The sequence below is a fragment of the Schistocerca nitens genome, chromosome 1 (assembly GCF_023898315.1).
Source record: "Schistocerca nitens isolate TAMUIC-IGC-003100 chromosome 1, iqSchNite1.1, whole genome shotgun sequence".
Lineage (NCBI taxonomy): Eukaryota > Metazoa > Arthropoda > Insecta > Orthoptera > Acrididae > Schistocerca > Schistocerca nitens.
Genome location: NC_064614.1, coordinates 167,430,452 through 167,443,377, shown reverse-complemented (window position 1 = coordinate 167,443,377; position 12,926 = coordinate 167,430,452). Strand labels below are relative to the sequence as shown.

Below are 12,926 nucleotides of genomic sequence, written 5' to 3'. Positions count from 1 at the left end.
TTGTATGTTATTTCTTTTAGCTACATTGCCTTCTGAATACGTAGTTTAAAGCTCCATTACCCATCCACATATATTCCCAAATAACCAGTTTCTTTATTTGTTCATAATAAGTCAGCACTACATCCGCATTACTAGATTATTCTTTAAACATCCATTTAGTATTGATACCTCCATTTATGGGAAGCAACTACGTGGTTTGTGCCTTGGCATCACTGCATCATTTTCTGTAAATATTGTTCTACTACTCTGTTTGATCTCTGTCTCCCTCTGCTTCCAACCAATAAGAGTATGTTGTCAGCATATGCTTCTGCCCTCAGAAAGGAATTTTGTGTTGAAAATCCCCCAGCTGTGGTTTCATGTTACTGTCCCAAAAGCCTCTTACATCAAGATAATGTGCCAGATAGTCCCAAAGCTAAAGGTGTCTGAAAATGGATAGAATTGGAAAATTAAGACTTCAGATAACTTAAATTGAATCAACAGTCCCATATCTTAGCTCAAATGAACTTCTGTGAGATCACCTCAGATGTCTTGTTCATTGTGAGATTCCTTTGCCACACACCTTTCTTCAGTGACAGTTATGACTGTATATAACATAGACATAGATAATGTGGAAGACACATCATATTGAACTGAGCCACGTTTTCAGAAGGCTACACAGTGCATTGCAAACAATGCTCCCTATGGACATTTATAAGGTTATGAGCCAGTTATCTTAACTACAGTCCCAACTTATACTTTTACATCTTTACAGATATACTTTCTCTGATGTATGTGTCCTGTTGGATCCATTCAGACCAACTGATGAAGGATCTTTTTGGGAAACCATCAAGGCATGCATCTTTCACAGAAACATTTGTTTCTGGAGATTCAAATTGGCCACTGTGGATTCTTTCTTTTCTTTTGGGGTCAAGGGCAAAGTTGCACGAAACTGGATCAAAGCTGTAGGGTAAATGAGAATGTGCCTGGATGAAAGATTCCTAGAGCAGAGACTTCTTTTCACCACAGAGAGGGTTGGTTGTCTGTTGTTATGGTACACACATTATGGTACAAGATACTGCAGGGACGTGATTTTGAACATTCCTTCTAGTTGTATTCGATGTGTCTGACATCAGTGACTTGTCTTCATCTAAAAGATAGAAAGTAATGTCACCCTGTGTTTCTTACCCATGTGTAAAAACTGGTCATACAAGGGAGCAGTTGTTATTCTTGTAATTAGAGAATTCCTCAGCATCTCTAAGTGCACATGACAAGGTGTATTGCCTGCTTGTACCCTGTTTCTAATACATTGTTTTACATTATTATCACTGGCTAAAAGAACACATAGGTAATGGAAGTAGCCGACACATTTAAAACCTTTATCAGAGGCTTTCGGGTCACCTGGTGTCGTTCTAGCCTTAGGCTTGGGTATTTTTGTGAATTCTGTCTTGTTTTAATACACAGCGAGGGCAATTTTTGCTACTTCTGCTTCCCTTACTTCATACATTTGTGTAACAGTGTTCATATTTCTTGTCACAGTTATAATATCATTAAAATAGTAAAACATTTGAATGTTGTATACTATAATATACAGCGGCACCTCATTTATTGATCCTCATTCATCTGGATCACTGCTTCAGACAGATTTTTTTAAAAAGTAGAATCACTGTACGGTATAAGATACTCCAAAAGTAAGAGTGGCAGCAATCGACGATAGCAATTATTAAATTCAAATTCAGCCACACCACACATGGATCCTGGCACAGAGTCAGTTCACAAGTTAACATTGAGCTGTACAGTAATGGATTGCTCCTGTTTGATGAGAGTGTAAAGCAACATCGTAGACATGCCCACGGACAAGATGCACTGCATACGATCGATAAAGGCGAATTGTTGAAAAATATTGCTGAAGTTGGTGTTTTAACTTCAATGGTGCCAGACAGGAAAAATAACCAGAACAAAGTGAGGCTTTTGTTTCAAAATTATAACGCAAAAGCAAAGAATGTCATGCTCATGACGCACTTTTCGTGTGGCAAAAGAGCGATAATTTCAGGGCAGACATTGCGGGGGAAAAGTGATAGGATTACACAAGAAATTTTCTAATGGTAGTTCAAACGTCACATGTAGCCAGTGTCGGTTAGCGATGTGGATAGAGTGACGTGGAATATGCCGACTATCAGAGACTGACGAAGTTGGTGTTCAGTGTAAAAAAAAAAAATGTGAAAAATATGTAATTTTTGTGTTTATGAGAAAATAAATATAATGTGTAAATCCACGAAATTTAGCATGTGTCATTCTAATTTCTTGCTAAGGTCCAACCTAGTCCAGATAGATGAGGTTCCACTGTACTGGGAATGCAGTGCAAGTTCATAAATTAAAAGTTTAATTACCTCGGCAGCAGCATCCGGACTGACTCCGCGCGAAGAAGCCAGCGAGCCGAACATGGCGCGCCTCTCGCTGACGACGCCAGTGCCGGCTGCAGAGGCAGCTGCGATGCGCGGGAAGTAACAGAAGGGCTTTCCGGGCGCGCGCTGCGGCGAGGGGCTGGCGGAGCGCGAGGCGGCGCTGAGCTCGCGGTCCAGGCTGCGGAACTTGGACTCGGTGACGGGGCGGCGCTGCGACAGGTAGACGCTGAGCAGGCCCAGCGGCGGCTCGGCGCGCGGAGCGGCCTGGCGGCGGGGACCGCGCGCCGCGCGCTCGCAGAAGAGGCGCGCGCGCTCCAGCACCGACGAGTGCGCGCGCTGCGCGCTGCCCGCCGACGGCGCGGGCGACGGCGCGTCGCGCAGCAGCAGGTGCCGGAAGAACGTGTCCGACCGGCCCGGCGCCGAAACCGACGCCTCCTCGTCGCTGCCGCCGAACTGCGACGCCGGCTCGTCGTCGAGCGCGCTCAGGTCCGCCACAGTCGCCGACCTGGACGCGACTGACAACTCCTTGCGGCTCTTGCGCTCGTCTGACGAGCTCGGTGGCGATTTTTTCTTCCTCCCGGGCGGCCTCTCCGGCTTCTTCGCCGCCACCACTTTCTTCGGCGCACCCTCTTCCGCCTTCGTCTTCCTCACGGACTTCTTCTTCGCTTCGGGGGCGGTCCTGGCGGCGGACCGCACCGAACCGGTGCTTCCGTGCACCTTCCCCGTTTCCAGCTTGGAGAAGGACGAGGGCGGACTGCTCTTGCCCGGCGCTTTCACCTTCTTCTTCACGGAGTCGGACCCCGGCTTCTCCACTTTCTTGGGCCGCGCTTTCCCTTCGTCTCGCAGTGCCAGAGAAGTCCTCGAGGGGGTCCTCTGGGGCGCCGGAGAGACCGAGTCCTTGCGGCGGGCGAGGCTGGACGGCGGAGCACCCACCACAGATATTATCCTGGAGCGGGACCTGTGCAGTGGTCCCGGAGACGGCGAGAGGGAGGCGCCGCGGCCCACCGGGGAGACGCTGGGGCGGCGAGGTGTGGAAGGTGCCGGAGAAGGGGATTTGGAAGTGGACGGCACCACCGTGCTGGAGGACGAGCGCAGAAGCTCGCGCCCTCGTGCGGACATGGCCACTGTGACACGTAAGGACTTGTCGTCTGACGGCCGTCCGGTATTGCGAGCCGACGCGAACACTGCTGTCGAACTGCGAACCACTGTTCCTGCAGGTCAGAAAGTTCGATAGGAATAAGCGAGATATAAATTACTTCCGTGGTGGAGGATACTTCTTACCTATGTTTGGGGCTTTGTGTTGCTCCGTGATGAATAAGGAATGAGGAAAAATTTACTGTCATATGCCTTGGTATGCACCCTAATCTCCTTAAGCTCATTGACATGGCGCTTCCAACAGAGACAGTAGAATTATTTCATTTTTTTCATAGAATATTGTTTGTCTCAATTTACCAAGTAGGGTTATCCAAGAACACTGTTTATTCTTTCAAACAATCCCATTAATGTACACTATTCTTTCCATGTCCGCTGTCATGTCTACGTAATAAGGGAGGAGTCTTCGTCTTCCCTACTGCTGACTTTAACATAGAGTGAGTCAAGTAAGACGAAACACCCCTTTCATTTCGTGAACGGTTCGAGATATCGAAACGAGATTTTTCGCAGTTGATAGTGTGCTGAGGGACATGTGATGTTTTGTATGAGTAATGCTCTGAACCCTGATATCAACCGAGATATTGAAACCAATAATTTTTAATGGAAGCGTGGGCTTTTCATAATCCGTTCAATAGCTCCAGGAAATACTGTAACAGTGATACAGCGCTTGTTAACATTGTTGTTGAAATCTTTCGCAAAAGGATCCAAGGCACATGCTAAAGTAGGGAAGCAATGCGGCCAGAGTCGGCTATTACGGTGCTAACACTGCCATACATAACTCTCATTCCATGCTCTGTCGTAATGTGCAGCAAGACAGGCCAACGCTACTCAGATAAAACCTCATTTTCTCTATGACATGGATACAGGGCCAGCCATGATTTTTGTATATGGAACTACGGCATAGGCTGACTTCTGGTGCATCAGACGGGTATTATGAAAACTATTTTATATGAGTGTACGTCAGGCAATTTTTCATTTAAACACTCCCCTTTCCTGCTTAGTTGTCAAAGCGGTAACAGAAACGTCGGTGGTTCATACTTCATAAAGATAAACCGCCCTATTCACGAACAAAAACTTCTTAGATCAAAAACAAAATAAAATAAAACTAATCTGTGTTTGCCTGGAGGCGCCTGGATGCTTCTTAAAGGTGCTGTCAGACAAATGTGTCTATAGGTACTATCCGAAATTGGTCAGATTTACTGACGACATATCATTCATACAATAAATACTTTTCTTAACGAAACGTAGTTTTACACTTTACTTAAACATGTGCTCAAATTGCTTACCATCGACTACAAGGGATATTTGTAGTCGCCGTTCGAGAGATAGATGAACAGATGAAAGTGCATTGGATGATATGTCGCTTATCCAGTGATGCCTGTTCTACAAGAACAAGTAGAAGATTCATTCGAAAATGTGGATACGTATTTCCATTTATCACCCCTGGTATGAGTCAGGCCCCACAATCGAGTTTCCTATGATGTCGCACCGCGTTTACGCTCCACGTGTGTGTGACGAAGCCAGCGTGGATTTTCAGCTGCCCAGTACCGCATGTTGCGTAACTTTACATTACCGTGGTTCGTTAACGTTACTTCACTGGTAAAGAGAACACGCTGGTAAAGATGTCTTGTAGTCTCCCGGTTGTTGCAGGGAAAACTCAAGAAATTCTGTACGACTTTCGAAATCACGTCCTCCGAGTGCCTGCTGTAGTGCCAGGTGAAAGGAGTGGAATTTATGTCGACCCTAGATGCGACTGATGGTCGTCTGGCTGATCTGGCATTCATTAGGAATACGTCTCGTGCCACGTGTCAGCTGCAGTCTTCGTCCTCGTCCTCTGACTCTTCGCACTAGTGACCTAACACTTAATTCGTGCAAGTGCCTGGCGGGACAGACAGCGATGATCCGTAGTTTTGACGGTAGTTATTTGATGTTCACCGTATAAAAAAAAAGCATGTCTAACTTCTCCTCACTGGTTTACAGGTCTGCATGCAAGAAATGTTGAAGCAGAAATGACCTGCCGATAGACGACGCAGCTCCTACTAGTTCTGCACTGCAGACAAGTGAACTGTCGAAAGGCTTGATACATCGACGTATCCTGGCATGAGCGTATTTACAGTGCAACAGCCGATTCCGATCGACTCGCCTATGATTTTTAGAATTGTTGTTGTTGTGGCCTTCAGTCCTGAGACTGGTTTGATGCAGCTCTCCATGCTACTCTGTCCTGTACAAGCTTCTTCATCTCCCAGTACCTACTGCAACCTACATCCTTCTGAATCTGTTTAGTGTATTCATCTCTTGGTCTCCCTCTACGATTTTTACCCTCCACGCTGCCCTCCAATGCTAAATTTGTGATCCCTTGATGCCTCAAAACATGTCCTACCAACCGATCCCTCCTTCTAGTCAAGTTGTGCCACACACTTCTCTTCTCCCCAATCCTATTCAATACCTCCTCATTAGTTACGTGATCTACCCACCTTATCTTCAGCATTCTTCTGTAGCACCACATTTCGAAAGCTTCTATTCTCTTCTTGTCCATACTAGTTATCGTCCATGTTTCACTTCCATACATGGCTACACTCCATACAAATACTTTCAGAAACGACTTCCTGACAAATCTATACTCGATGTTAACAAATTTCTCTTCTTCAGAAACGATTTCCTTGCCATTGCCAGTCTACATTTTATATCCTCTCTACTTCGACCATCATCAGTTATTTTACTCCCTAAATAGCAAAACTCCTTTAGAATATCTCTAGGATTCTTTTGGGAACAGTTTCAACCCCAAAACTAACAAACATTATATAACTCTTCTCCTCTTTTCAAGCGCTTTCGGATGCCTTTAAAAAGTATATCACTGAATTTAAAAAATTGTATTTGCTTCAATATCTCGATCCATACAAGAGCTAAGACTCCTTTTCACATAACAAAATTACGTGCCCATTAGCGTACCATTTGCCAAAAACCTCGTTTCGACACCTGGAACCGTTCACGAAATAAAAGGCATCTTATATCATATCTGAATCACGCTGTACATTTAAACCCTGTAACAGATTCTAATATTTTAATCGGATGGGTTCTTCCTCTTTGTTGTGCAAATTGTCTCGCAACTGTCCCATATAATAACCCCATCGTTTCTATACAGAGGCAGATCCCCCTGTGTAGATACGACGGGTTGCTCCCGCTACAACATAGGCAAGTTCAAGAGTTATGCAGGATTCTTTTCTACTTATTGTAAAATAATGGAAAACGTTTACTTCTTTAGGCCTGAAGAGGTCAAGTGTGATCTAAACTAGTTATACCGTAAAAAATACAACCGAGACGGCAAAATAAAGATATACTCTGCTGGGAAAAAATGCAACACCGTCAATAACTGTATCAGTGGCACCACGGTATAAAAAATTCATACTGAGGGCTTGTAGCGTTAGTGATTTATCTGTCAGGGACATTGGTGATCAGATGGCGTTCGAGAGGCGTGTTCTGCGCGCCGTCTGTTTTGACTCTGCAGGCAGCAATTGCGTTGATTTTAGAGGTGAACACAGTTTCCAAGATTCGTTTTAGGGTACAACCATGGCCCACTGACGAATATTTACTTCTGTTGAACAGCTTCAGCCACTTGAACGGGGTTACTGTGTATGCTTGCGGAAAGCTGGATGGACGTATCGACGTGCTACTGCACGTGTATCATTGGTGTGTCGCTGCTTTGAACGGTGGTCTGTAGAACATTCCCACACCGGTAGATTAGGTTCTCAACGACTGCGTAGCACAGAGCCATGTCAAGATCGACGCACTGAACGAGTACGGGTGTCCGATCGAAGAAATATGGGCACGTGTTGCACCCGCTTTGTCATCCAAGACTATTGGGAACCACCTGTGCGTAGCAGGATTAAGATCACGTGCGCCTCTGACCAGGTTACAACTGACATGATGACATCACGAATCATGGCTACTCTTGTCGTGTAAGTGTTGAGCTGAGAGTGTAATGGCGCTCTGTTGTCTTCAGTGATGAGAGTAGATTCTGTCTGTATGCGAGTGATGGACGTACGCATATATGACGTAGACTTGGTAAGCTGACTCTGACTATTCCAGAGTGCATTCACCGACACAAAGGTCCCGTTGCAGGCTTCATGGTCTGTGGGGGAGGAGGGGGTGGCGGTGTTTGCAACAGTCACAACTCGTGGTCACATCTACACATTCGGTGATTCTGTAGGGTAACTTAATCAGTGCCATTACACTGTACAGGCTGTTATCCCTGCGGCACTGGCATTTCTTCGACAGGAAGGTGATATGCTTTGTCAGCACAATCGATGCAACGTGCTCTTCGTGGCTTACGACAACTGCCCTGGCCAGGATGATTACCAGATGTCTCGCCGGCTGAACATGTATGGGACATGATGAAGCGGGAACTCACTGTTTCTCCAGGGCCTGCAAGAAGAATTGGCGAATTGTAACAAAAGGCGCACGATCCTTGGGACAGTCTATTGCAGGAGGCCATTCGGCATGATTGTTTCCACACGAGATTATGCGCCTGGAATGGCGCCAGAGCGAGGGAGAGCGTGGGAGGAGGGAGGGGGGGGGGGGAGGGTACACAGTGTATTAATGCGAATGTTTGGGCATCCTTTACTGTGACAAGTTCGTTTAATCTGCTCTGAATATGTTATCATATACTGCAAAATGGAACTACCTTTCGCATCACTTCTCAATAAAGTGACTCTGTCCTTGATAGTGTTTCATTTTCCTCCCGCAATGTACGAGGACTGACCCACAAAGACTGGGAATGATTATTTTCACACTTGCTTATGATTCCATTTCAATGTTTACGTGAAATTTTTCGAGGTACTCCCGTCCTAGTTCAATGCAATTTTTTTGGGCGTCTCTGCAAGTCCTGGAACACGTGGCGCAGGCCATTCTTTGTCTGGTCCATGAGAATCGCCTCACTCTTCTGTAGCACTCCTTCAGAATTCTCCAATCGGATGCCCCGAAGCTTTGCCTTTAGTGATGGGAATAAAATAATCACAGGTTGCAAGATCGGGGATATAAGGTGAATGCGGTACACAGGTAATATTGAATTGAGCCAGAAACTGCATGACCAGATATATGACGAGGGGCCACGCACTGTCATGACGAAGTAGTCAGCCAGTACGAGAAAATTCTGGTCGTTTCCAGCCGGCCGCTGTGGCCGAGCGGTTCTAGGTGCTTCAGTCTGGAACTGCACGACCGCTACGGTCGCAGGTTCGAATGCTGTCTCAGGCTTGGATGTGTGTGATTTCCTTAGGTTTAAGTAGTTCTAAGTTCTAGGGGACTGATGACCTCAGATGTTAAGTCCCATAGTGCTCAGAGCCATTTTTTTGGCCGTTTCCTTGCAATGTGCTTCCTCAGTTTAGCCAATACTGATCTGTAGTGTGCTGCTGTAACCATAGTGTGAGGTCAAACTGTATGCTGGTAAATCATTCCATGAACTTCAAAGAATATGATCATAATTACTTTCCCTGAAGATGGAATAACTTTCGGGCGATTACCGAATTGTGCTGGCTCGTTTTCCCTAAGGATTTTAATGATGCAGCCATGACGCATCACCGGTGATAATGTTTTCAAAAATGCATCCCCCCTAAGGACAGCACACACTTCCATGCCCGAGGCAGGATTCGAACCTGCGACCGTAGCGGTCGCGCGGTTCCACACTGAAGCGCCTAGCACCGCTCGGCCATAACGGCCGGCTTTTGTTCTGCAGTCAACAGACGTGGCACCCAAGAGGCACAAACACTGGTAATATGGAGATGATCATGCATAATTGTAAAGACACTGCCATATGAAACTCTCAACACTTCATTGAGGTTACGTAATGTTATCCCCCGATTCTCACAGACAACCACAGCAGCTGTGTTGAACTTGACTTCAGTCACAGCAGAAGCCGAAACACCAAGCCCACCTGTTTAATACAGACAAGTTGGTCTTCTTTGAAGTCCTTGAACCACATAAACATTGTTGCACCAGATGGTGCATCTTCACCGTACACTAGCTGCAGCTTTTCCTGAGTTTCAGTGGTTACATGGTTTAAAGGAACACCGAATTCTGTCGCACCATACTGCTCTCCTCGCGTCACCTCCGCTGTTTGGTACGCGAAAAGCGTCTACAAATTAGAGCATTACTACCGACCTACTGGTACGAGAGTGGTTCCGCCTACAGACATCATACGAGGTATGGTAAAGAAGTAACGGAAATTACTGAATTTCGCGGGCTTCATATATCCGATATTCAAAATTGTTTTATAATATTGTTGATACACAAGTATGTTTGCATTTTCGACTGTTTTGAATATTTAGTTTATTGTTGGCTGTCGAAGATTTTATACGTATTTTCGAGAGCTCGGCGAATTTTTACTTTAGAAAAACATGGTAAAAGAATTTGCATTAAATTTTGCTTGAAAAATGGAATAAAACGCAGCACCGCATTCGAAATATTGACTGTGGCTTTTTGCGAATTTAATATTAGTAAGACAAGAGTTTACGAGTGGTATAAACGTTTCAAAGGGTCGAGAAGACGCTGAAAACGACGACCGCCCTGGACACCCTAGCACATCAATTACTCATGACAATGTGGAAGAAATACAGAAAATGTTTATGGAAAAATCACCGAATAACCATCAGAGAGGTTGTTGATGATGTCGCGATATCCTCTGGTTCATGCCAGGCCATTTTTTCGCATGTTTTCCGCACAAAACAAGTAGCAGTAAAATTTGTTCCGAAATAGTTGAATTGCGACCACAAACGACATCGCTTAGACACGGCTCAGGAATTGCTGAATGAAGTCGACAACGGTCCTGAACTTATAAAGAAGGTTATAACACCAAATGGAACGTCGGTGCACTGGTATGACGTCTAAACGCAGGCCCAATCCTTCCAATGGAAACTGCCTGAAGAGCCATGACCGAAAAATATCGACAAGTTCGATCACATGTGAAGGTTCTTTCAACTTTTTTCTTCGATTACAGTGGATTGTGCATCGCGAGATCATGCCTTAAGATCGTACGGTAATGCTACCTGGAAGTTGTGCGCCGTTAGCGTGAGGCAATTTAAAGGAAATTGTGGCAAAACCATTTGTGTAAATTGCATCACCATAATGCTCCCGCTCACACCTCAATGCGTGTTCGTGACTTTTTGGCACTAAAACAAAACTGTCACGTTGCCTCAGCCACCATATTCGCCGGACATTGATTCCTGCGATTTGTTTCTATCCCGAGGCTGAAAAGAACTATGAAAGAACATCGTTTTCCCATCACTGATGAGATAAAATCAGAGTCGCTGAAGGAGCTGAACACCATAACGAAAAACGAATTCCAGAAGTACTTCCAAGATGGGAAAAAGCGCTAGCATAGGTGTATCATACTTGAGGAGGATTACTCTGAAGGGATAAAGTTGATGTTGATGAATGAATAAAGATTCTTTAAGAAAAACGAAAATTCCCGTTAGTTTTTGATTACACACCGTACTTAAAAGCATGCTCTTTTCAAATATTCATGGTAGAGACAGGAAAGTATCACAGAAACTAAAGGAAAAAATTGTATGTTGTATGTTAAACGGGGACCTAGAAACGACGCAGAGGCTCCGTCCCTGCCGCTGCCGCAGTGGTTCACAACCCCACGACTACTACCGCAGTCCACTTCACCCCTCCGCCGCCCCACAACGAACCCAGGGTTATTGTGCGGTTCGGCCCCCGGTGGACCCCCCAGGGAACGTCTCACACCAGACGAGTGTAACCCCTATGTTTGCGTGGTAGAGTAATGGTGGTGTACACGTACGTGGAGAACTTGTTTGCGCAGCAATCGCCGACATAGTGTAACTGAGGCGGAATAAGAAGAACCAGCCCGCATTCGCTGAGGCAGATGGAAAACTGCCTAAAAACCATCCACAGACTGGCCGGTTCACCGGACCTCGAGAGAAGTCCGCCGGGCGGATTCGTGCCGGGGACCAGGCGCTCCTTCCCGCTCGGAAAGCCGTGCGGTAAGCCGCCGGCACACGGACCGTGCTGTCGAACTTTAACGTTGAGCGTGCCAATTCAACGTGCTACTGAACGCTCAGGAACGATGCGACTTGTGCATACGGTACGTGGGCCCCAACGTGCTATACGCGATCGCAACGCACTCCAGCGGCAGTTGAGGAATGTTTCTAGTTCGTAAATCACACTGTTTACTCAACGGGTGCGCGTAAAATTCCCACGTTAGCTCTCTTAAAACGCACATTTCCTCCATCGTCCACGAAAAGGAAAGTACCATGTCCAATCAATAAGGACACAGGCTTATAAAAGTTCCATTACAAACCGTGCGGTACAAATTTGGAATACTTCTCCGCATAACATAAACATTCCCACATTTTAGTAAAACCCCAAGGTCAATCTTAGTTGATCACTGTTCCTACCCAGTAGCAGAATCTTTGCAACATGTGAATTACGAAGCGTAAAAGAAAAAGGAGCTAAATATCTTTATACAAATAGCACAAGCTGTCCTGTAGATTAAGCCAATCGAACAGTCACCCCTCAAAAAAAGGTGAACTTATATTTACATAACATCAAATATCATAGTATATACTTATATTAAACTAATAATAAAGTATCAGAAAATAATAAAAACGCGAACGTTAGGGGAAAAAGAAAGTTAGCTGTGCCAAGTTGCGTAACACCGCCCTAACAAATACTCCAATACTGGAAAGCGACGCTACCAATTACGCTAAACCAACAACACAACCTCCGCATCTAATCACATTATGTTACCCTTGCTGGAAACCTTAATCGATAGATATGTTACTAATTGAAATTTAATTATAAAAAATTCTACCAAGAACAATGCGTTTTGGGTGGATCTTCAGTGTGTGGCTGCCTTCAAATAGCCTACTCTCATAATACGCAAGTTACAATAATTCTTTTGCCACGAATATGATGTTTCTCATTATTTTATTGGAACGAATCACACAGTTAACAACGGGTTTTCCAGTGATTCTCAATTTGCTGGTGCTCAAAAATGGCATATATACATATAAGCTTGAAATGAATGCCAATATGGCGCCTCACAACTCTGTACTGAAGGGACACGGCGTGCGTGTGACGTAAGCGGCGTTGTGCCATCTCATTGGTCAACGATCAGACGCACGCTCAGAATATCTGACATGCCAGATACTGCTCTGCACGTACGGAAAGACTCTCGAACGTGCTATTCCACGCTATTACGTCAGAAACTCGGCACGCTCAACGTTCGGATGCACCGTCCGTGTGCCGACGGCTTTAGACCGCACGGCCAACCGGGCGGGCTCACGAAAAAAATTAGTCTCAGTTTTTGTTGCTTAGTCCTCATAGGAAATGCTTAAATTGGAATTAGTACGCACAAGGGAACCTCCCCATTGCACC

At 45.4% G+C, this 12,926-nt stretch overlaps 1 protein-coding gene across 1 annotated transcript in view; it reads right to left on the bottom strand.

Annotated features, from left to right (window-relative positions):
• Positions 1-12,926, bottom strand: part of LOC126234476 (serine/arginine repetitive matrix protein 2-like) — an 894,711-nt gene that overhangs the window by 39,954 nt on the left and 841,831 nt on the right. Inside the window, exon 21 of the mRNA XM_049943200.1 lies at positions 2,367-3,592. Coding sequence (XP_049799157.1) covers positions 2,367-3,592 — 1,226 coding nt within the window. The remainder of the gene's footprint in view (positions 1-2,366; positions 3,593-12,926) is intronic.